Genomic DNA, 24,412 nt, shown 5'->3' on the forward strand with positions numbered 1-24,412 from the left:
GGCTACAGCCTCCCTTCAGGCAGCTGTAGACAGCAATGAGGTCTGCCCTGAGCCTCTTCTTCTCTAGGCTGCACACTCCCAGCTCCCTCAGCCTCTCCTCACAGGGCTGTGCTCCAGGCCCCTCACCAGCTCTGTCACCCTTCTCTGGACACATTCCAGCACCTCAACATCTCTCTTGACTTGAGGGGCCCAGAACTGGACACATTACTCAAGGTGTGGCCTGACCAGTGCTGAGTACAGGGGCAGAATAACCTCCCTTGTCCTGCTGGCCACACTGTTCCTGATCCAGCCAGGATGCCATTGGCTCTCTTGGCCACCTGGGCACACTGCTGGCTCATGTTTAGCTCCTATCTACCAGTACTCCCAAGTCCCTTTCTGCCTGGCTGCTCTTCAGCCACTCTGACCCCAGCCTGTAGCGCTGCTTGGGGTTCTTGTGACCAAAATGTCAAATGGTGCTCAGCTCAGTGAGAACTGGATATACCAGCTTTCAAAAATCAATATGAACTTCCAAAACAGAGAAAAACTGCTTCACAAAAAGGGCTTCACACTTTCCCAGGACAGGTCAAAAAGGAACCATGCTGCTTTTCTCCAAAGAAAGAACAAATCTGGCTGATCCATTCACTCTTGTAATCCGCAGAATGACACAGAACATCGGTGCCAAACCTGACAATATGTTACTGAATGAGTGATAGCAGAGGGAAAGTGACTGTGGTAGAAGACAGCATGGCTGGGATAAACAAACAGGTGCTGTCAGCCAAATGCTGAACACTGCAAATGTACCACAGCAGATGCCCTGATGAAATAAAATGTGAAGCCACAACATGTGTTTGAGTGGCTGAAAAAAGAATTAACTCAACATGCTCTCAGAGTCACACAGGCATTGATTCTTTTTCATGAGAACTGAAAATAACTAAAGCAGAACTAAACAGAGAGGGATCTGGGGGTGCTGATTGATACCTGCCTGAACATGAGCCAGCAGTGTGCCCAGGTGGCCAAGAGAGCCAGTGGCATCCTGGCCTGCATCAGCAATGGTGTGGTCAGCAGGAGCAGGGAGGTCATTCTGCCCCTGTACTCTGCACTGCTTACACCACACCTTGAGTCCTGTGTTCAGTTCTGGGCCCCCCAGTTTAGGAGGGACATTGAGATGCTTGAGCGTGTCCAGAGAAGGGCGACGAGGCTGGGGAGAGGCCTTGAGCACAGCCCTACGAGGAGAGGCTGAGGGAGCTGGGATTGGTTAGCCTGGAGAAGAGGAGGCTCAGGGGTGACCTTATTGCTGTCTACAGCTACCTGAGGGGTGGTTGTGGCCAGGAGGAGGTTGCTCTCTTCTCTCAGGTGGCCAGCACCAGAACGAGAGGACACAGCCTCAAGCTATGCCAGGGGAGATTTAGGCTGGAGGTGAGGAGAAAGTTCTTCCCTGAGAGAGTCATTGGACACTGGAATGGGCTGCCCGGGGAGGTGGTGGAGTCGCCGTCCCTGGAGCTGTTCAAGGCAGGATTGGACATGGCACTTGGTGCCATGGTCTGGCCTTGAGCTCTGTGGTAAAGGGTTGGACTTGATGATCTGTGAGGTCTCTTCCAACCTTGGTGATGCTGTGATACTGTGAAAGCTTTACTCTTACGTTTGTTTTTTTTTAGCTTGTAAGTTAAAAAATCAAAATATTAAAAAAAAAACAACAAAAAACCCTTCCTGAATGGGAAGAATCTTCCTTTGGGTCAGTTTTTCAAAATTAGGGTTTCTCTGCCTCTTCCTTCTCAGATCTTTACCAGCCTGCCCTCAAAGACAGGCTGCATGACATGGAGGCTCGAATCTAGTTTCATCATGGATGACAATGTTAAACTTCTGGTAAAAAAAAATCTCTTCTACCACTCTCCTCTGCCTCTATAGGTGCTACTGTAAGGGGTCTTAGAATCATAGAACCAGTCAGGCTTAGAAAGGACCACAAGGATTATCTAGTTCCAACCCCTCTGCCATGCCCAGGGACACCCTACCCTAGAGCAAGGCTGGCCAAAGCCTCATCCAGCCTGGGCTCAGACACCTCCATGGACAGGGACTCAACCACCTCCCTGGGCAACTCATTCCAGGCTCTCACCACTCTCCTGCTCAACAGCTTCCTCCTCACATCCACTCTGAATCTCCCCACCTCCAGCTTTGCTCCATTCCCCCCAGTCCTGGCACTCCCTGAGAGCCTAAAAAGTCCCTCCCCAGCTTTTTTTTGTAGGCCTCCTTCAGATCCTGGAAGGTCACCTGGGAGCCTTCTCTTCTCCAGCCTGAGCAGCCCAAACTCTTTCAGTCTGTGCTCACAGCAGAGCTGCTGCAGCCCTCTGAGCGTCCTCCTGGCCCTGCTCTGGACATGCTCCAGCATCTCCACATACCTCTTGTAATGGGGGCTCCAGAACTGGATGCAGTACTGCAGTTGGGGTCTCAGCAGAGCAGAGGGGGAGAATCACCTCCCTCCATCTGCTGGCCACAATTCTCCTGATGCAGCCCAGGATCTGATTTGATTTCTGGGCTGCAAGTGCACACTGCTGGCTCCTGTTGAGCTTCTCTTCTCTTCTGCTCACTCAGGCTCACCTCTCATTTCACCATTCCACACACGACAAGCTGTGAAATCACACAACCTGCCTTTGACAGCAAAAAATCTCCAAGTCCTCTCCAGCAAGGTGAATACCTGTTGAGAGGTTACAGACCCAAGATGCTTTATGCCAGAGCTGTCCAACTCCGGCACCATCAGCAGGCAGCTGCGTTGCTCTTCGCAAGGGTGAGCCCCATGACAGCTTAGAGGCTGCAGCTCTGAGCAGCTCTGAAGGAATCTGGAGGTTATAGAGAGCTGTGCTGGATGTGCCTGCCCCCCCCCCCATGCTATACTCCAGGGAATAAAGGAATTCCAAGCAGAATTTCTACAATAAATACCATACGGCTTCAAGTCCTCTGAGTGACATTCAGTGGTTTCTCAAAGGGAATGAAAGGAGCAAAGAAATGAATAAAAGTCCTTGAGCAAACAACAGAGGAGATGTTTAACCAGAACAGTCCCTGCTTAGGGCTTAGCTCAGATTTCTCCAAAATCTGGCCCAGCATTGTGCAACATTCCCAGCTATGATCATTACATTCTAGGGGAAAAAGGAAAAGGAGCTCTGCTCAGAGAGTATCAGCAGGGCTGACAGATTGTGGAAGCCATAAGGAGGCAGAAAAGCCCTGGTGCTAGCAGGATAAAGTCCCTTCTTAACCAGCCCAGGGGCCTTGCTGGTTTAAGGCACATTTCTAAAAGATCCTAAAGACAAGATCAACAAGCCAGGTAAAATGGAATAGAAATAAAAGAAAACCTTTGTTCTCTGAGCAAATATTCTGGTTTTTTTGGGGGGGAGGGTGTGAGTAAAAGTTAATTTTCTTCCAGCTTGAGGGTGCCCACGTTATTGGAAGCAGGTTGCATCAGGCATTGTGCTAGTTTGAAGCTAGCTGGAATATTTTAGTGAGAAGAATTAGATGATAGGCTGTGAAAAGGAAACAATGCTGATGTCTGCTTCACTCATAGGATTGCTGAGATGGATAAAAACAAGAACACAAACATAGATAACACAGTTGCTGCATGTGTCTGGCTGCCTGCACTTTTCTCCCTAACCTGCTGTCTGTGTAACTAATCCTCCTGCTTTCTAACCCCCCTTACTGATCCTCCAAACTCACCTTGAACGTAAGGCAAAGTCTGGGATTATGTAGAGGGGTGGAAAGAGGGTGGAAGGGTGGTTGGGAGCCCCTCCTGGGGACTCAGGTATCTGGGAGGGCTGCTGTGTTTCTGTATTACTTTTTAACTTGTATATTTCTGTCTGTAGCTGTATCTGTTGTGAATACCTGCTTGGATACTGAGGCACCATCCCTGGAGGTCTCCAAGAGAAGACTGGATGGGGCACTTAGTGCCATGGTCTGGTTGATTGGATAGGGCTGGGTGCTAGGTTGGACTGGATGATCTTGGAGGTCTCTTTCAACCTGCTTGATTCTATGATTCTATGATTCTAAGCTGTAAGTAGAAAGCTTCATTCTTAATTCCCAGCTCAGCTGAGCCTAGTCTGGGTGATTTCAGAAGAGTGGGGGGGGGGGGGGACAGGTAACACCCAAACTGCCACAGGGATGCTTTGAAGTAAAAGATTTACTGTCAGCCTACTAAAATGGGAAAAAGGAGCAAGAGCACGAAGATGCCATCTAGGAGTAGTTCTGCTCAGAACTTGGCCTTGACCATCAGGCTTGTTCCTTCAGGAAGATGTGTTCTAGCAGCAGAAGGTGTCCAGGGCACAGAGTGCAAGCTGTTTGGTGTTGCTGTGGGGTAAGACCAGGCAGGCCTTACTAAGCTCCTGCTCTTAATGTTCAAGAGGAGAGGCTTAAAGACTGTAGATGTTCAAGTTTAAAAGGAACAGGAGAATTCTTATTCTCAGTGGAGAAAAGTAAACTGGGTAGAAGTCCAAACCAGTTAATAAAAGCTGAACCCCTACCCTGCCTGTAACTGCATCTGCCTGAAAGCCTCTGTTTTAACTTCCGTGCAGAGCAGCAGAGAGATTCCTGATAATCACAGCAGCCTTTTTCTCTGGTTCTAACCTTGTCATGTGTATTACACATTTTCTCACAACTACTTAACTTAAGGACAAGCACTGCCTGCTTTTTGGGAAGGGTGACTGCACCTGGGCAAAGATACACAGCCTGACACTGCCACCTGCACCTCCACAGGTTTTCCTCAATCTAATAAGTAGAGATGGATGCTTGCTGCAGGTGATAAGGACTGCTGAGATGTTAGTTTGAGTTTTACTGGAAGAAAAATGCCCAGAGAAGCTAAACTGAAGCACTTGCTTTAAAACAAGAAAGTTTTGGGGGCAAACAGCTGCAAGAAAAAAAATCTCTTTGTTTTGTTGCTGTTACAAATTCCATTGCTAAGTTTCCTGTCAGGAGCAGCAGAGTGACCTCAGGAAAAACTTGCTGGAGTTTCTAAAGTGCTCTTTGTCATATTTTACCTCCTGTGCCAGTCATCAGGGCAGCTGTAACAGGGAAAGGATAAAAAACACTGGAAAACCTATGACTGGTATTCAAGGGGCTTAGAGCAATCCCTGCAACTCCACAGGCAGATGGTGGTTTAAATGAATAATAAGAAAAAGCAAGCTGGGCTGATGCTAGAAGTGTGTCTCCATGGGAACAGGGAGGTAGGGATGCTGCCTTGTACTTGACCAAATGAGATGCAGGTCCAGGACTAGGATTAGGAAAGAAGTGGCCAGATTCTTGCTGCCATTCTGGGTGCCTTTTACACTCCTAAATACATAACAGGGCTCTTTAAAGGCTGCACTGGTTCTGTATCCACGTGTGTGGATGCAGTCAGTTTTAAAAGTTGTGTATTCTTGAACCTAAGTGCATAAGCAGGGGTGTAACAGCACAGGGTCTTTAGTGACCCATGAAAACTGACTGTATAAACCAGAAATGAATCTCCACCTCTCAATTTAAGACAAGTTATAGAACCATTCAATTGCTTCAGTTGGAAAAGACCTTTAAGATCATTGAGTCCAATCATGATCTAACTCCACTAAGTCTGATGCTAAACCATGCCCCTTAGCACCATGTCTAGGCATGTTTTAAACACCTCCAGGGATGGAGGTTCAACTGCCTCTTTGGGGTGCCTATTCCAGTGTTTGGGAGCCCTATTAGTGAAGAATTTCTTTTAATATCTGACCTAAACTTTCCTTGGTGCAACTTGAGGCCATTTCCTCTTGTCTGGTCATTTGTTACCAGGAGGAGACCAACACTCACCTCCCTACAACCTCCTTTCAGGTACCTGTAAAGAAAGTCTTCCCTGAGCTTGCTTTTTTTCCAGACTATATAAGCCCAGTTTCCTCAGCCACTCCTCATGTGACCTGTTCTCCAGATCCTTTGCAAGCTTCATTGCCCATCCTTCAACTCACTCCAGCACCTCAACGTCCTTGTAGTGAGGGCCCCAAGACTGAACATAGTATTCAAGGTGTGGTTTCACCAGTACAGGGAGAAAATCACTTCCCTCCTGCTGGGCACACTATTCCTGGTACAGGCCAGGATGCTGTTGGCTGTCTTGGCCACCTGGGTACATTGTTGGCTCATGTCCATTCGGCTGTCAATCAGCATCTCCGGGTCTCTCTCTGCTGGGCAGTTTTCCATCCACTCTACTCCAAGCCTGTAGAATTGCATGGAGTTGTTGTGACCCAAGTTCAGGACCCAGGCCTTGCAGAATCTCATATATTTGGCCTCAGTCCACTGAACAAGCCTGTCCAGATGCTTCTGTAGTGCTTTCCAACTCTTGAGCAAATAAATGCTCCCTCCCAACTTAGTGTCATCCACAAACAGACTGAGTGTGCAACAACACCCTTGTCCAGATCATAGATAAAGCTATCAAAGAGAACTGGCCCCAGCACTGAGCCCTGGGCAACACCACTTTTGACTGGCTGCCAACAGGATTTAACTGCATTTGCTACCACGCTTCAGTGGTGGTGGTCTTTGTCTTGAAGGGATGGATGCTCTCTGTGTATGATCATAGAATCATAGAATCAGCCAGGTTGGAAGAGACCTCCAAGATCATCCAGGCCAACCTAGCACCCAGCCCTGGCCAATCAACCAGACCATGGCACTAAGTGCCTCAGCCAGGCTTTGCTTCAACACCTCCAGGGACGGTGCCTCCACTGCCTCCCTGGGCAGCCCATTCCAATGCCAATCACTCTCTCTGACAACAACTTCCTCCTAACATCCAGCCTAGACCTGCCCTGGCACAACTTGAGACTGTATCCCCTTCTTCTGTTGCTGGTTGCCTGGCAGAAGAGACCAACCCCACTTGGCTACAGCCTCCCTTCAGGTAGTTGTAGACAGCAATGAGGTCAGCCCTGAGCTCCAGGCTGCACACCCTCAGCCTCTCCTCATAGGGATGCTTACCCCCAACCTATTCCAGCCCTTCTATCTCTCTGGGAGGTGATGCTGAGATCACCAGACAGCACAACCATATTGCTTAGTAATAAAAAAACCCAAACACACAAGAGGCAGGATAATTATTTTAAATTGTTAGTCTCCCACTGCCCTGGGAGAATAAATCTAATTGAAATCTGATATACATCGTTGTTATTTAAATATTACAAGAGTCAGAAAATAGTCTGCATTAGCATAAGCACTTCAAAATACACTTCTTACTTCTCTTTAAATGTCTGAGAGCAGATTCCCAGTCATTTACTTTTTTGCCTAGTTGCAGTTCTCAGAAAAATCCCTCTGAGCCCTACCTCCTGTTTTTGGGCCCTTTGTTACTCCAGCAAATTTGAAGCAATAAACAAAGATCAAAACAAAAGGTAGAGAACAATAAGGACAAAACCTTAGAATGGAAATAGAGTTAAATAGAGCTATTTTCATAGTATATTTATATTTGGAAAGGCAGCTTTTTCTTTTTTCTTTGACTGGTTTATAACAATAAACAAGATTGGACATCCCAGCTTTGGAATCAAGGCATATCTAAGGCCCAAAACAAGGGAGTGTTGACAAGTAGAGCCTGTTCATAACTGTTACAAGCTGAAAACATAGATTCTTCTCAATAAAAACTTATTAGGAGGGGCTGATGTTCACATACCTGCGTTCTCAGCACACAGACATCTTTCTCAGAGCCAAACTCATTGACTTCTATTTCTGGAAGCATCTTCCCAATGCTTACGTGTGGGGATTTTTAGGTTGTGGCTTTTAAAAGGCCTTGGGAAAATTGTTTCTTCCCTGTTTCTAGAAACTCCTATGCTTAACCCTAGGCTATAGAGCATCTGTTTGAGCTAGAAGCACCCATGCCACACAAGTCTGTGCAGAGCCGAGTTTGTTCTCTTCACAGAACCACAGAATGTGTTGGGTTGAAAGGGTCTGTTAGAGGTCATCCAGTTTCTTCCTCTGTGTAAAGAGAAGGGGGGGGTGGTGGGTGGGAAAGTTTACCCCATTATTTTTTAAGCACACCATGATGCCTTCTTTGCTTTTGAAATAAGAAAACCATTGTCAGGCTCTGTGCTGACCCTCACAGCTTTTTGCAGGGCCACCTTCGCCCCTCAGCTGGGCAAGTAGATGTCTGTAGAGACAGTTTTGGAGCCCTCACTGCGAGAAGGATATTGAGGTGCTGGGGCAGGTCCAGAGAAGGGCAATCAAGCTAGCAAAGGATTTGGAGAACAGGTCTTAGGAAGAGCATCTGAGGGAGCAGGGGGTGTTTAGGCTGGAGAAAAGGAGGCTAAAAGGAGACCTTCTTGCTGTCTACAACCACTTGAGGTTGAAGCCAGCTGGGACTGGTCTCTTCTTCCAATTAACTAGTGATGGGACAGGAGGAAATCACCTGAAATTGTGCCAGGGAAGGTTTAGATTGGGCATTAGGAAAATTTTCTTTACCGAGAGAGAGGTCAGGCATTGTAACAGGTTACCCAGGGCAGTGGAGGAGTCACCATCCCTGGTGGGGTTCAAAGAACGTGTAGGCACGGCACTGGAGCACACTGTCTAGGGGTCCAGGTGGTGTTGACTTGATCTTAGAGATCTTTCCCAACTTTAATGATTCTATGATCAGAGGCACCTGTCAGTGTCCGCAGCTGCAGTCCAAAGCCGAGGCTGCCCCGCCACCGCTGTGCCCCTCCCGTCCCCCCCGCCAAGAGGTGCCCGGCCCCGCCGCCCACCCCCGCCGCGGCTGCAGCGCCGCCTGCGATGCGATGCTGGCGGCAGGAAGGCGGCGGCGCGGGCATTTGCATGGGCTGAAGGCAAAGCGGCTTCGCCCGTCTGCTTTATTTTTAGCTGGCAGCTCAGAGCAGCGCAGCTCCCCTCCGCCGGCGGGGCGGGCGGGGCGGCAGAGCGAGGGAGGACCGAGCCGGCAGCGCGGGCGGACGGACGGACGGGAGGGATACCGGCGGGGTGAGGTTACCGCAGGCGAGCTGCAGCCAGCCGGGCTCCAGAGCGCCGCCGCCACCCCCGGCCCTCGCCCCGGGAGAGGCAGCGAGAGACAGGCAACGGCCTCCGGCGTGTCCCGTTCACCCGCTCGGTGCAGCCGCGGCTCACCTCGGGCTTGGCGGCTCGGTGCCTGGCTGCTCCCCACACGCAGCCGCGGCCAGCCGGGGCCCTACAGATGGCCAGTCCCGGGCTGGAGCTGGGAGAGGTTCAGCCTCCTCCCGACCCCCCCCAGCCTGAGCTGGCCTTCACCGAGGCTCAGAAGTGGATCGAGGTAAGACTGCGGAGCTGGCAGGGCTGAGGGCGCGCACCCGCGGGACGAGCCGGTGTCCTTCCGCCCCCATCGCGGGGACCGTACGCGTTTCATTGCCCGCCGGCCGCCGGCCTGGCCCTTCCCCGCCTTCGTCGCTGCGGGTAAAGCAGCCAGGGCCGGCCGAGCCGCAGAGCAGCCTGCGCGGCTTTGGGTGGGCCCTTGAACCCCCCCTTGCTTCCTTCTCCCTGCGCATCTCTACCAAACTTAATCGCTTAATCGCATTTCCCCTCCCCGCCCCGGCGCTGGGATGAGCGGAGCGGCTGTAAACAGGAGCCGCGCAGGTGCGCGGAGCCGCGTTCCGGGGGCGGCCGAGGAGATCTCCATCCCTGTGCCCTTCCAGCTCCGCTCCCTGCGGGCTGCAGCCGCGCAAGTTGCGCCTCGCAGTGCGCGGAAAAGCGGGTTGGGGGCGAGGAGGCGGTGTCAGTGCCGCTGTGGGGGGCGTGGGGCAGCTTGTCCGTTGGGGGGGCATCCATCTAGCCCCCTCTGGCATCTCTCAGCGCAGCCAAGGAGAGATACTGACTCAGGCTCTTCAGGCAGGGCAGAAAGAGATCAGGTTTGCTGCTTCCTCCTGCCGTAGGACGCCAAGACAGGCGGGTGGCAGGTGAAATTGAATAGTTAAATGTTTTGGCGTGTAACAATAGAGGCACTTTAAATAGCTCTTCGTCTGCTCGCCCCTGCAGAACACGCGTGAAGGTGCTATAAACCCAGATACCAGGGTACCGGCTCCCTTCAGCTGCAGGCCTTGACTTTAATCTGCAGCTTTTAGTAAGCCTCAGTGCGTTCTGTTTTGCAGCAAATTGTTGGTAAGAGTTGTTGTGGCTGTTAAGATTCCCCGAAGCAGAGGAAACAGCTAAGTGCATCTCAGCGCTGGTTGCCTTGGGAAGATGAATAGTGGTTTGTGTATGGTTTTCTTTGTAAGAGAGGACTTAGAGTGAGGCACATGATTCTGTCATACCCATGGTACATAGAATACCCTGGTGACCATGAGTTCTGCTGGCTGCTGGTGAAGCCAGGGACTCAGTGGTGAAGCAATTCTCTCTAGGTAACAAAGCTGCCAGCGTTCGCTCCACTCCAGGTGGACTATTAATTCTCCTTGAAGAGCAGAAAGTTGCAAGTCAGGTGGAAACTTCCTTCTTGGGCAATTTATTCTGCAGCTGGGAAGTCTTGAGCCATTTCTTGTGTGAGCAGAGCTCAAGGCCTCTTAGCTGCTTCTGTCTTCCATACAGACCCATAGGGTCCATGTGTATAAAGGAAGCTGTCCAGAACTTCTTCTGCTTCCTCCACTTCTTTTCATCTGCTCGATGTGTGAATGACAAAGCTGCAGTGTGCTATCTGCTGCTGCTGTCGTCCTGCTTGAAGGACTGTGTCAGGAACCTGGAGCACTGCCATGGCTGTGGTGTGAGAGCAAAGCATCTGCCTTTCCAGCAGTGCCCAAAGTTGATACTCCTACTAAGAGAAAGGAAGAAGAAGCTGCCAGTAAAGCAATTGTGGCTCAGTTTGCCTACACAAACCCAAGCTTGGCTTAAGCTCTGTAGAGTGAGGGTTATTAGGTCTTCCAAAAAAAAAAAATCTAATCAGCATTTGCTGTTTTAAATGTGGATTATGTAGGAGTGAGTTGTGCAGACCTTGACACATGAATCCAAAATAATGAAAAACAAAATAAAGAAAGAAAAATTAAGGAGTGTTATAGGTATCAACGTTCAGTTTGCCAAACCCTATTGGTTTGGGTGAAAAGCAGAAATGGGGGTCATGCTGTGTCTGGCTGTTAGACCCATCTGCTTCAGCTGGCTCTCAGATTGTCTCTCACCTCTTTATTCTTTGGCCTAGAGATGTGAGCAAATCTCCAGCGTGGTGTCTTCCAGCTTCCTTCTGACCATTTAAAATGACATCTCCTTGAAATAAAAATGACATCTCCTTGAAATAAAAACAGCAACAAAGCTGGTGAGGGGCCTGGAGCACAAATCCTATGAGGAGAGGTTGAGGGAGCTGGGCCTGTTTAGCCTGGAGAAGAGGAGGCTCAGAGGTGATCTTATTACTGTCTACAACTACCTGAAGGGGCATTGTAGCCAGGTGGGGGGTGGCCTCTTCTCCCAGACAACCAGCAATAGAACAAGGGGACACAGTCTCAAGTTGTGCCAGGGTAGGTATAGACTGGATGTTCGGAAGAAGTTCTTCCCAGAGAGAGTGATTGGCATTGGAATGGGCTGCCCAGGGAGGTGGTGGAGGCACCGTCCCTGGGGGTCTTCAAGAAAAGCCTGGCTGAGGCACTTAGTGCCATGGTCTAGTTGACTGGATAGGGCTGGGTGCTAGGTTGGCCTGGATGATCTTGGAGGTCTCTTCCAACCTGCTTGATTCTATGATTCTATAAACCAAACTGTTGTGGTTGTAAGCAGGGTTGGTGGACTTCCTTAGTACAGAGCAGACAGGCCAGTATGGATGTTAGCACTGTGAGGCAGCTTAAAACCTCTCTTAGGCTGTAAAATAGTGCCATGCAAGGAAATCAAAGCAGAAATGGTCAGACTGAAAACTCTGAGCTTACTTTGCATTTTTATTTCTGATGATTACGTTGTGTGACTTGCTTGTTGGATTCTCATCTGGTTTCAACCCTTGTTGAGCACTGTCACCATTGTGTAGCGCTGACAGGAATCCACCCTGTGGTCTGCAGTGCATTTCTCCTCTGGTGGGGCTGGGAAGGGAGGCTGTCCCCTTCTTACAGATGGGTGAGGGAAGACATAGTGTGATCAATGTCTAGAACTGCTAGGATTGAGGTCCAAAGGTCCTAGTGGTCTTGCCTTTACACACTGGGCCTGTGACCTTTCACTAGAGCAGGTCTTTTGGGTGCCAGAAGTCTTTTTTGTTTCTCTGACAGCATTGCTGCTTCAATTTGAATGCTGCAGGACAGGGGAGTCTGAAGTTGCACAAAAGTTTGGGTGCATCATCCTAACCATCCTCTTGTCTTTTCCTGGACCTCTGAGCCAGTGGCATTGAGGTGTTCACCTGTGCAGGGAAAAAGTCCAGAGCTCTGACTCTGGCTGCCAAAGCTGCTTATGTGTTTAACAGCTTGTGTTTTGTACAAATGTTTCAAGTGGTGAATAGATTTGCTGTCAGCTGCAGAAGGTGGGACTTTGGAAGTCTGTGAACTTTTAGCTTTGATGGTGAAGTCACTTGGGGTAGGAAAACAGTGTTCAGCCTTGCTTAATTTTGCATAAACATCAACCATGCATCCCTCTGTGTAACAGTAAACCAGGGCTATTATTTTAGCTTAGCTTGGCATGTGCTACTTAAGTGAAGAATGCCTTCTTCAGGATGAAAATGAACCATATTAGTAGTGCTCAGAGGAATTAAAATAAAGGCATCAGCTGAAAAACCCTGTGAGAGCCACATCAATCTGCATTATTAAAGGGGTGGAATCTCCTTTCAATTAATGCATCTCAGTTTCACTGAAAGAATATATGAGCCTTCTAAAGCCTAGTGGGTTACTGCAGCAAAATAACAAACCTCATTTAAGATAATGGCCCTGTAATTTTAAAATGTCAAGGTTCCCTGTATGTGTGTTTAAACTGGAATAACTGATGGCTGGAAGAACATCTGTATAAACAGTTATTCTGGTGGCAAAGAATTGTAGGAGTAATACAGTAATAAAGTCCCATTTAATACCAGTGTAACTCCTGAGGGTATTGTTATCATCTCATCGCACCTCCTCGCCTTGCCTCATTAATATGCTCATTGTTGAGCCTTGGTGCAGTTAGGGATGGCTTTTCCATAGGCTTATATTCCTTGGAAACTTTGCCAGCTGATAAGAACACTTCCTTTATAGTTGTATGGTAACAGACAAGTTGTGTTTTCCTGTCCCCTATGCTCAGCGCTTGGCTTTCCCTCTAGATTTGTGTAGGCTAAAAGCCATCAGCATCTAATAATCACAGCATCTTAGAGGTTGGAAGGGACCTCCAGAGATCATTGAGTCCAACCTCCCTGCCTTGGCAGGATCCCCTACAGGAATGCACCCAGGTGGGTTTTGAAAGCCTCCTGAGAAAAAGACTCCACAACCTCTCTGGGCAGCCTGTTCCAGGGCTCTGTCACCCTCCCTATAAAGAAGTTTCTCCTCTTGTTGAGGTGAAACCTTCTGTGTTCAAGTTTGTATCCATTCTTCCTTGTCTTATTACTGCTGACTGCTGAAAAGAGCTTGGCCCCAGCCACTTGACACCCACTCCTCAGACATTTATAGACACTGATCAGATCTCTCAGTCTTCCCCAGGCTAAACAGCCCCAGGGCTTTCAGTCTCTCTTCACAGGGAGAATAATAAGTCTAATACTTCATAATCAGTCTGATAAGGTTCTCATAATTTTATATATATTATATATATACACACACATTCTTTCCCCACGGAGAATTCTTTTGTCAAGGAACAGTTTGCCAGCCAGAAGGGTTTCTTGAGTGGAGTTTACTTGTGTAGTTTACTTTTTTCTTTCTAGCAAAATGCTTAACCTGGGTTAGATTTACATTTCATGTTGGTAACAGTGGTGCCACTTCTAGGAGAAGTGGCAGGTCCAGTTGTGAATTCCTTACTGTTTCTGGGTGTCACATTATACAACAGAACAGGCACCCCACTGCTGCACCACTGTCTCTGTGAAAGAGTATGTGAGACATAAAACCAGGGAAATAAGTAGGACAAATTAACTTTTTGTCTTGCTCCAGGAGTCTGGAAGCAAGGTTTAATCATAGAATCAGTCAGGGTTGGAAGGGACCACAAGGATGATCTAGTTCAAACCCCTTTGCCATGGGCAGGGACACCTCGCACTACATCAGGCTGTTTAGAGCCTCATCCAGCCTGGCCTTAATCACCTCCAGGGATGGGGCTTCCACCACCTCCCTGGGCAACCCATTCCAGGGTCTCACCCCTTTCGTGGTGTAGAACTTCTTCCTAACATCCAGTCTGAATCTACCCATTTTGAGCTTTGTTCCATTCCCCCCAGTCCTATCACTACCTGACATCCTAAAGAGTCCTTCCCCAGCTTTCTTGTAGGCCCCCTTAAGATACTGAAAGGCCACAATAAGGTCACCTGGGAGCCTTCTTCTCTCCAGACTGAACAGTTTCTGGAAGATGTCTTTGGTGTGGATGAAGTGTGAGGCATATATGCTGGATGTTAGAGGAAGTTCTTCACAGAGAGAGTGATTTCCCATTGGAATGGGCTGCCCAGGGAGGTGGTGGAGGCACCGTCCCTGGAGGTCTTCAAGCAAAGCCTGGATGAGGCACTTAGTGCCATGGTCTAGTTGGTTAGCTAGGGCTGGGTGCTAGGTTGGACTGGATGATCTTGGAGGTCTCTTCCAACCTGCTTGATTCTATGGTTCTTATAGCTGCCACTGCAAAAGCATATGGAGATAGAGGTTGACTAAATGTTTCCTACCTGATTGGAATATCTGTTGTAAGAGCCTGGAGCCTGAGGAGTACACAAGTTTGTTTACATAACCTTCAAGATGTAGTATGACATTTAAGGAACATCAGAGATGAAGATCTTTTGATGACAGGTATTGGGTAAGCTGACTGATTTGCTGAGTGCATGAGTAACCTGTGCCCCTCAGCAGTGTTTCTGTTTCCAGATGTGTAGGCATCTCCTCTTCCTTTGCTATGAAGCTGATTTTAAGATCCTTGAATGGTTCCTCTGAATGCTGATACAGTTCCTAGAACAGTGGTGCTTCTAGCCAGACTGAGACCTTTGGCTGTCTCTGCAGTTTTGCTGTTGCTTGTGTAGCAGTGGATCAAATTCAGTGAACACTTCCTCCAGCAGGTGGTTCCAGAGAAGTCAGCCTATCTGCCCTGTGAGAGTGTTTGATTCTATGATTCTATCTGAATGCAATCATTAAAGTGTAGGATGAGATGATGCACTAAGCTTGAAGATTACTTGGGTTTGGTAATCAAATACTGTAGGGAGGTTGTTGAATGAATCTCCAAGTAGTGCTTAACCTTTGTTTCTTTTGGACTGGATGATCTTGGAGGTCTCTTCCAACCTGGTTGATTCTATGATTCTATGATTCTGCTGGAAGAGTGTCTTACCTCTGTGTTTTAAGTGATGTATTGTGAACTAATTTATTAAAGTGAGCAAAAGTGTGTTCTCAGGCTGGAAGAAACCCATGCTGATGAGTGAGACAAGTTGCCTGGTTTCTGAACAAGCTGAAATTAAACCGGAATCACAGAATCGGTCAGGGTTGGAAGGGACTGCAAGGATCAGCTAGTTCCAGCCCCCCTGCCATGGGCAGGGGCACACTACCCTAGATCAGGCTGCCCACAGCCTCATCCAGCCTGTCTTTAAACACCTCCAGGGATGGGGCCTCAACCACCTCCCTGGGCAACCCATTCCAGCCTCTCACCACTCTCATCACCAACAACTTCCTCCTCATGGCCAGCCTGAACCTACCCAACTCCAGCTTTGCTCCCTTCCCTCTAGTCCTGTCACTCCCTGATAGCTTGAAAAGTCCCTCCCCAGCTTTTTTGTAGGCCCTTTTCAGATCCTGGAAGGCCACAAGAAGGTTACCTGGGAGCCTTCTCTTCTCCACACTGCACAGCCCCAACTCTTTCAGTCTGTGCTCACAGCAGAGCTGCTGCAGCCCTCTGAGCATCCTCCTGGCCCTCCTCACCAGATGAATTCTTCCCGAGGCAACCATGAAGAGTCCAAAGGTGTGTCACTGGCTTTTGGCCCACACTGAATGTGAATGTAGATTGACTTTTCTGTGGTTGCAGTGACTGGACTGGGAGAGTTCTTCACTGCTATCTCTGCATCTCCTCTTGGGCAGCTTTCAGGGACTGCAGATAGGGCAGATGGGATGCTCTTCGTTCTGGCTAAGTTAGTCACTCAGTGGAATGAAAATTACATTGATTAAAAGAGGGTGGAAGAACCAGCCCAAATTCTCTGACCCTGTCAAACTACCCACTTGTAGAAATTCTTTCCCCTCCCAGTTGCCTGGCAGCTGACCCCCTCGTCCTGTGCACATGGACCCAATTCCCTCGTCATGAGATCAGTTTTAAGCCATGTTACAAGTAGCGCTTGGCACGGGGGTGTGAATAATGGGAACAACAATACTATTGATAAAGGGATAATGTCAGGAAAGGCAGGACTGAGCTGCTAATTGTCTCAAAACTGCATTAAATTCTCCTTTAAGTACTAAAATTTTGAAATAGGTAAAGGATCTGCCCCTGCACTGGAGTCTGGAAGGCCGTTATGCAGCTGGTGGTGAGGCTTAGTTAATGCAGCTGTGTAACCTCATTGCACTTTGCTCTGTTAAATGCAATCATTTTTAGAGCAAGTATTGGTCCTATAGAAAGGAAGATGAAACCTTTTCCAAGTACAGAAGATGAATAACAGGCCAATGTGGCAGAACTGTTCTCTATCTTCTAAAGTGTGTTTGCTCATCTGGGAAGTGTTGTTTCATGATGGGTTATTAGAATTACATTATCTTTTGTTTGGAAGAGCTACCAGTCTAGATGATTTTCCTTCATGGATGAATAGCTCTGTGCATTGAGTCTATGCAAACATCCCCACAAGAACAGTTTTGGAGCAATGTTGCAGAAAAAGCAAGGTTAGTAGGAGTGAGAGTGCAACTCTGAGGGGCAGCTGCATAGGGGGAAGGTTTGAATGTTTTGGCATGCAGACCCTAACGATCTAAGCTTTCTCTCCTTCTCCTTCCAGTACATCATTTAAAGGAGAAAGTACTGTCTTTCCTTGCCCCACTCAGCCCCTTATATCACCATGATGACTACAGCATCTGCTATGACATGAATGACCTCAAAATTGGTAGCTGAAACTTCTCCCAGCTATGTTAATTGTGAAAGGGCTGCAAACACCTTGTGGGAATGTGAAGAGCTGTAACTCACCCCAGCTTCAAATGGAAATAAACCCCTCTGCCTGTTACTGCCTTTATTTTATAAACATGTGCTCCCTGGACCTGGGACAGGGTAGAGAGTGGCTGCTGGGGCAGCAGCTCTGCTGGGAAGAAGCTGGGAGGACCTGTGGGACAACAGGCTTGGCATTGCCAGTGTCCTGGCAGCAGAAGAGGTTGGCCCTTTATGGCTTTTCTGCAGCTGGTAGATGGTTGTCTGCTTCTGCTTGGCACTTGCTAAGCCAAGCTTGAAATACTGCATCCAGTTTTGGGGCCCAGAGTGCAGGAAGGATGTTGGTAGGCTGGAGGGAACTGAGCAGAGAATAGGCAGATTTGGGCTGCAAGGGCCCTGAGAGGGGGTGATGGAGCTGGGATTCTTTTGGGAGAGGTGGCTTTATAGGGGCATGGCAGCAGCTCCCCAGTAGCTGTAGGCAGGTTTTTGAGAAGACAGGACCAGGCACTTCAGAGGTATGTGACAGGAGGGTGAGATGTCTTTGGTAAGCTAAAACAGGGAAGATTGTGAATGGCATAAGAAAAAGCTTCTTCACCATGAGGTCAGATGAGCATTGATGCAGGTTGCCCAGCAAGGCTTGACCTGTGACCATCCCTGGAAGGTTTCATGTCTGACTGAATAAAGTTGAGAACAGCCTGATCAGACCTGAGAGCTGCCCTTGCTTGGAGAAAGAGGTTGAGCTAAAGGCTCTCCACGGTCCCTACTAACCCAGATTCTTTGGTGCATCTACGACTTCTTGACAGTGAGTAACAATCACTTCATTCTATATTTTGCTACACCGTTTGCTGCTTGTATTATTGCAGTGCTTAAGAGCCTCTTTAACGTGAACAAGATCCTTCCCTGTAGAAAAGCAGAACTCCTCTGGGTCATGGCAAGCATTTTCAGGTGTGCTACTGACTTTCCTTTGTAGAAACCCCTCAAGGCAGTGTGAAATGTCTGGCTCCCAATCCAATTTTTACTAAACTCATTTTATTTCAGATAGACCATAAATGCAGTTAATTTCCTTGGCTTGATGAGATTATTTGTCTGTGATTAAAAAAACTCCAACAACTGTGTGTGTGTATGTATGTGTGTGTGTATATATATATATACTTGGTGCCATGGTCTAGCCTGGAGCTCTGTGGTAAAGGGTTGGACTTGATGATCTATGAGGTCTCTTCCAACCTTGGGGATACTGTGATATATATATAAATTAAACATATATATATATATATATAAATATTAAAATACAAATACAGGTAAATATATAAAGCAAATAAATACATAAAAAGAAAAATCTATATTATATATATATATATTTGCTATTTCATTCATTGTGCATTGCTCTAATTGACCAATAAGGAATGCAAATCATTTCCTGTGCTTTTCAGGTCTTGAGGAGATGATGTGCAGGCTTAATTCTTGAGAACTTAGATATTAAATCTTTCAGGAGTTTGTTTCACATTGTTTGTGATACCTCTCCTATGAGGACAGACTGAAAGAGTTGGGGCTGTTCAGGCTGGAGAAGAGGCTCCCAGGTGACCTTCTTGTAGCTTTTCAGTATCTGAAGGGGGCCTGCAAAAAAGCTGGGGAGGGATTTTTTTGGATTATTAGGTAGTGACAGGACTGGGGGGAATGGAGGAAAGCTGGAGGTGGGTAGGTTCAGAGTGGATGTGAGGAGGAAGTTGTTGAGCATGAAAGTGGTGAGAGCCTGGAATGGGTTGCCCAGGGAGGTGGTGGAGTCGCAGTCCCTGGAGGTGTTTAAAGCCAGACTGGATGAGGCTGTGGGCAGCCTGCTCTAGGGTAGGATGTCCCTGGGCATGGCAGGGGGGTTGGAACTGGCTGCTCCTTGTGGTCCCTTCCAACCCTGACTGATTCTATGATTCTATGATGTTAGTTGGTTGTAAGAATCCTCTACCTTTATAACCATTCTACTGAGTTCTAGAGTAACTTGCTACTGTTAAATAGGGGGGTTTATTGTATGTGTATATATACATATATGTATATAAAAGACTGGATGGGGCACTTAGTGCCATGGTCTAGTTGATTGGACAGGGCTGGGTGATAGTCTGGACTGGATGACCTTGGAGGTCTCTTCCAACCTGGTTGATTCTATAATTTTATTATATATATGTATATATATAATCTCCCGTTAGTAGTCCTTACCTTAGCAGAATGGCCAGCTTAATGATAGAGTTAATAACAGAACTTGCATCTGATGTTAAAATGAACCTAAAATAGTCTAGTGACTTGTTGGTTGGTAAGAAAAGGAGAAAATCTGCTTCATTTGCTCAATTGAGACCCGATATGGCTGGTTTCTGCTCTTCTAAAGCCTATCAAAGACAGCTTGATTGTGAAATCAACTCTGACAAGCTAAGATTCTGAAAAATGATACTGCTGTGGCTTCTTGGCTTTGTCATCGTTGCCAGTGATTCACAGAGCACTTCACAGGCTAAGGAGCAGCTTGATGGAGGCAGGGGAAGCAATTCTTACATTCTGCTTTGTGTGGCTGAACGAGCAAGGCAAGAGGGAGACGCTCTTCAATAATCCTTCCTTCAGTTTTTGCCATACTCTTGGTTTCTACTGGAAGACAGATTTTTGCTCTCTGTGATCCCACAGTGAATTTCAGAAACAGCACAAAGGCAAAAAGTCTGTGATGTTTTTCCTCTATGCTGTTCCAAGCTGCAAAGCCTCCCTACCTCCATCCACTTCTGTGAGCTTCAGAAGAATCCCAGCCCTCTGCATAGCTACACTCTATAGGCAAACTGGCTGCAAATACACTACACAGTACAGAAAAAGAAGAGTTCTTATCCTGGGACTGTCAATATATTTCCTATTTCCTTTTTCCTGTAGGCACTGGTACATCCCACTGTAGTATTGCAATCATAGAGTCATCGAATCAACCAGGCTGGAAGAGACTGCCAAGATTATCCAATCCAACCTATTTCCCAGCCCTGTCCAGTCAACCAGACCATGGCACTAAGTGCCTCAGCCAGGCTTTGCTTCAACACCTCCAGAGATGGCAACTCCACTGACTCCCTGGGCAGCCCATTCCAATGCCAATCACTCTCTCTGGCAACAACTTCCTCCTAACATCCAGCCTAGACCTCCCCTGGCACAACTTGAGACTGTGTCCCCTTGTTCTGTTGCTGCTTGCCTGGGATTGTTGGTGAGGCAGAAGTGACCAACTTCATCAGACCAGTGTGGGCAGAGGTGCCCATTGTGCCAGGGTGTTCAGCACTGAATCTTTTGACTTTGCTTCTGTGCAGTAGTTGTGATTCATTTCAGTGGCTAACTCCCATCTACTGCTACAACAGAAACAACTCTGGAAATCTTTCAGTCTAAAAACATAACTGTATGTCCCCAGTTTAGGAGGGACATTGAGATGCTTGAGCGTGTCCAGAGAAGGCGACGAGGCTGGGGAGAGGCCTCGAGCACAGCCCTACGAGGAGAGGCTGAGGGAGCTGGGATTGGTTAGCCTGGAGAAGAGGAGGCTCAGGGGTGACCTTATTGCTGTCTACAACTACCTGAGGGGAGGTTGTGGCCAGGAGGAGGTTGCTCTCTTCTCTCAGGTGGCCAGCACCAGAACAAGAGGACACAGCCTCAGGCTGTGCCAGGGGAGATTTAGGCTGGAGGTGAGGAGAAAGTTCTTCCCTGAGAGAGTCATTGGACACTGGAATGGGCTGCCCGGGGAGGTGGTGGAGTCGCCGTCCCTGGAGCTGTTCAAGGCAGGACTGGACGTGGCACTTGGTGCCATGGTCTAGCCTTGAGCTCTGTGGTAAAAGGTTGGACTTGATGATCTGTGAGGTCTCTTCCAACCTTGGTGATACTGTGAAATATGGCATCTCAACAGAAGAAAAATGGCAGCAACTGTATAAGTGTTTTTGGTTTTGGTGGGTTTGTGTGTGTGTGTGTTTAGTTTTGTTGTTTTTATTAAGGTTGTGGTTTGGAAAAAAGAAAGTCGTGATTTGGGAGCATGCATGTCCCATGATTTGGGAGCAGGCAGTACATGTCTTCTGCCAGTGTTTGGATAAGTGAAAGATTGCCAGGAAAAGAAACTGTTTTCCAGAAGTTAAAAAACCCCTAAAACACCCAACCCTATGCTGGCAAGCAAAAGGAGGCGTTGGAATCAGTGAGTCATAAAGGTGACTTTTGCCTGAGTTGAAAGAAATTACATAAAAGTTTATCCCTCCCAAACCTAATTTTTGTTTCGACAAGGGGGCCTTCAGTTTTGGAATCACATGAAATAACTCATAAATCAACAAAGTTGAAGTGATCCAAATGATCCTTTATTAGAAACAGCTTTGCCTCTTCTAAAGAGAAGCAAAAGTACCCTCTAAACGTTTTGATTATGAGCATGCAGATCTTCAGTCTTGCTGGAGCTTTTTTTCTCCTTCCCTCTGATCAGTGCTCTGCCTGTGTTGCTCCTCTGCTGAAGGTGCTTGGTTGATGGCTGATTTTTGTCAAGTTGGGTTCTTCTGCTTTCTGGAGGTCTGGACTGAAGGCAGTGTTGCTTTATCCTCCTGGGATGACCCAGGCACACGGCCACTTATGAAAGCTGTTGCGTGGTGGCCCCAGCGTAGGTGGCTGTTGCGTTGCAGTCCCTGGCATCCAAAGCCTCTTAAATTGGCATAGCACAGCTGAGGACTCAGATCTTCCCTGTGAGGAGGTGAACATGGAGTGAGGTGTTAAAAATAAAGCTAGTGAAGCTGCAAAGTCATTTCACCTGGCTTGTCTTTCCATGATTGCTTCCTCTCAGGAAGCAGCCCTCACATTTACAGGCATTCACTTGATGCTTGGTGCTCTTCAAAGACAGAGATCAAAACGGATTTATTCCATCTTCATGTGTGAGGGATGTGCTGCAGTTGATATGCAATGACTTCTCAGGATAGCCTAGTAAGTTTGCAGATGACACCAAGCTAGGAGCAGGTGGGGATCTGTTGGAGGGTAGGAGAGCCCTGCAGAGGGACCTGGACAGGCTGGATGGGTGGGCAGAGGCCAGTGGGATGAGATTGAATAAGACCAAGTGCAGGGTTCTGCACTTTGGCCACAACAACCCCAAGCAGAACTACATGCTGGGGACAGAGTGGCTGAAGACCAGCCAGGCAGAGAGTAGCTGAACATGAGCCAGCAGTGTGCCCAGGTGGGCTGCAGAGCCAGTGGCATCCTGGCCTGGATCAGGAACAGTGTGGCCAGCAGGACAAGGGAGGTTATTCTTCCCCTGTACTCAGCACTGGTCAGGTCACACCTTGAGTGCTGTGTCCAGTTCTGGGCTCCTCAATTCAAGAGAGATGTTGAGGTGCTGGAAGGTGTCCAGAGAAGGGCAACAAAGCTGGTGAGGGGCCTGGAGCACAGCCCTGTGAGGAGAGGCTGAGGGAGCTGGGGGTGTGCAGCCTGCAGAAGAGGAGGCTCAGGGCTGACCTCATTGCTGTCTACAACTAGCCGAAGGGAGGCTGTAGCCAGGTGGGGTTGGTCTCTTCTCCCAGGCAACCAGCGATAGAACAAAGGGCCATAGTCTCAAGTTGTGGTGGGGGAGGTCTAGGCTGGATGTTAGGAGGAAGTTGTTGTCAGAGAGAGTGATTGGCATTGGAATGGGCTGCCCAGGGAGGTGGTGGAGGCACCATGCCTGGAGGTGTTGAAGCAAAGCCTGGATGAGGCACTTAGTGCCATGGTCTGGTTGACTGGTTAGGGCTGGGTGCTAGGTTGGCCTGGATGATCTTGGAGGTCTCTTCCAACCTGGTTGATTCTATGATTCTAGACAAAGACCACAACCAAACAAAAAATCCCTTTTCTAATTTAAAAAGCCATCTCAGCAATGAATACTTTACTACTTCATTCCTCTCCCTCATTTTACTTCTTGTTAGTAGCTTCAGGGGAGAAAGCCAGGAAAGCTGTTGTAGATAACTGTGGGATAACTTGAATAAAAATTCACAGGGGTAGCTCTGAGGTGACATTCCAGCAGGATTTCATAGAAAACTTATCTGCTGCTCCTTGGGAGCTTTTCACAGTATCACAGTATTATCAGGGTTGGAAGAGACCTCACAGACCATCAAGTCCAACCCTTTACCACAGAGCTCAAGGCTAGACCATGGCACCAAGTGCCACATCCAACCTTGCCTTGAAGTGCCCCAGGGACGGCGACTCCACCACCTCCCCGGGCAGCCCATTCCAGTGTCCAATGACTCTCTCAGTGAAGAACTTTCTCCTCACCTCCAGCCTAAATCTCCCCTGGCACAGCCTGAGGCTGTGTCCTCTTGTTCTGGTGCTGGCCACCTGAGAGAAGAGAGCAACCTCCTCCTGGCCACAACCACCCCTCAGGTAGTTGTAGACAGCAATAAGGTCACCCCTGAGCCTCCTCTTCTCCAGGCTAACCAATCCCAGCTCCCTCAGCCTCTCCTCGTAGGGCTGTGCTCAAGGCCTCTCCCCAGCCTCGTCGCCCTTCTCTGGACACGCTCAAGCATCTCAATGTCCCTCCTAAACTGGGGGGCCCAGAACTGAACACAGGACTCAAGGTGTGGTCTAACCAGTGCAGAGTACAGGGGCAGAATGACCTCCCTGCTCCTGCTGGCCACACCATTGCTGATGCAGGCCAGGATGCCACTGGCTCTCTTGGCCACCTGGGCACACTGCTGGCTCATGTTCAGGTGGGTATCAATCAGCACCCCCAGATCTCTCTCTGTCTGGCTGCTCTGCAGTCACTCTGACCCTAGCCTGTATCTCTGCATGGGGTTGTTGTGGCCAAAGTGCAGCACCCTGTCCATTTCCATTCACTGCAGTTTGCTAGTGTCTCTTCTGTAGTAATAGCTGTCATTTTTTACCACTTCACTTTGGCATTTCCAACCAAGACTTTTGAGTGCATATTCTGGTTCTAGGCAGATCTGATACTTGTGGCTTTTCTGCCCCCTCAGTATTTGTTAAGATGTTCAGTGCAGCACTCAATTCTCCAGTGCTCTACTGGGTTTTCTTTGTCCTTTTAGAATTCTGAGGAGAAAACTTGCAGCTTCCCACATTAAGGGTCTTGAAATCAATAGATCAAAGCCAGAGCAGACTTCTTGGAAGTGGTGCAATCTCTTGCTGTGTTGACAGCTTTTTGTTTTCTGCCGTTTTCCTGTCTCTTGGTATCTCCCAAGAGAAGGAGGAGTGCAAGGAGGGGTCTCCCTGTAGGGAAAGGGACATTCTGTCAGTATATGCTTGGGATGCTGGGCTGCTGACTAGACTTGGAGAAGAGCTGGCTTTGAGGAGTAGCACTGCTGGCAGCTTTTGTATAGGGTGGGAAGCTCCAAGCTGAAGCGTCAAAGTGACAGTT

At 48.3% G+C, this 24,412-nt stretch overlaps 1 protein-coding gene across 1 annotated transcript in view; it reads left to right on the top strand.

Annotated features, from left to right (window-relative positions):
- Positions 1–9,023: 9,023 nt before the first annotated feature.
- The window catches only part of LIMCH1 (LIM and calponin homology domains 1), a 267,283-nt gene continuing 251,894 nt past the window's right edge, over positions 9,024–24,412 (top strand). Inside the window, exon 1 of the mRNA XM_064149191.1 lies at positions 9,024–9,202. Within this exon, the coding sequence (XP_064005261.1) occupies positions 9,107–9,202 (96 nt within the window). The 5' untranslated portion in view covers positions 9,024–9,106. The remainder of the gene's footprint in view (positions 9,203–24,412) is intronic.

This window comes from Pogoniulus pusillus, chromosome 9 (assembly GCF_015220805.1).
Source record: "Pogoniulus pusillus isolate bPogPus1 chromosome 9, bPogPus1.pri, whole genome shotgun sequence".
In the NCBI taxonomy this organism is placed as follows: domain Eukaryota; kingdom Metazoa; phylum Chordata; class Aves; order Piciformes; family Lybiidae; genus Pogoniulus; species Pogoniulus pusillus.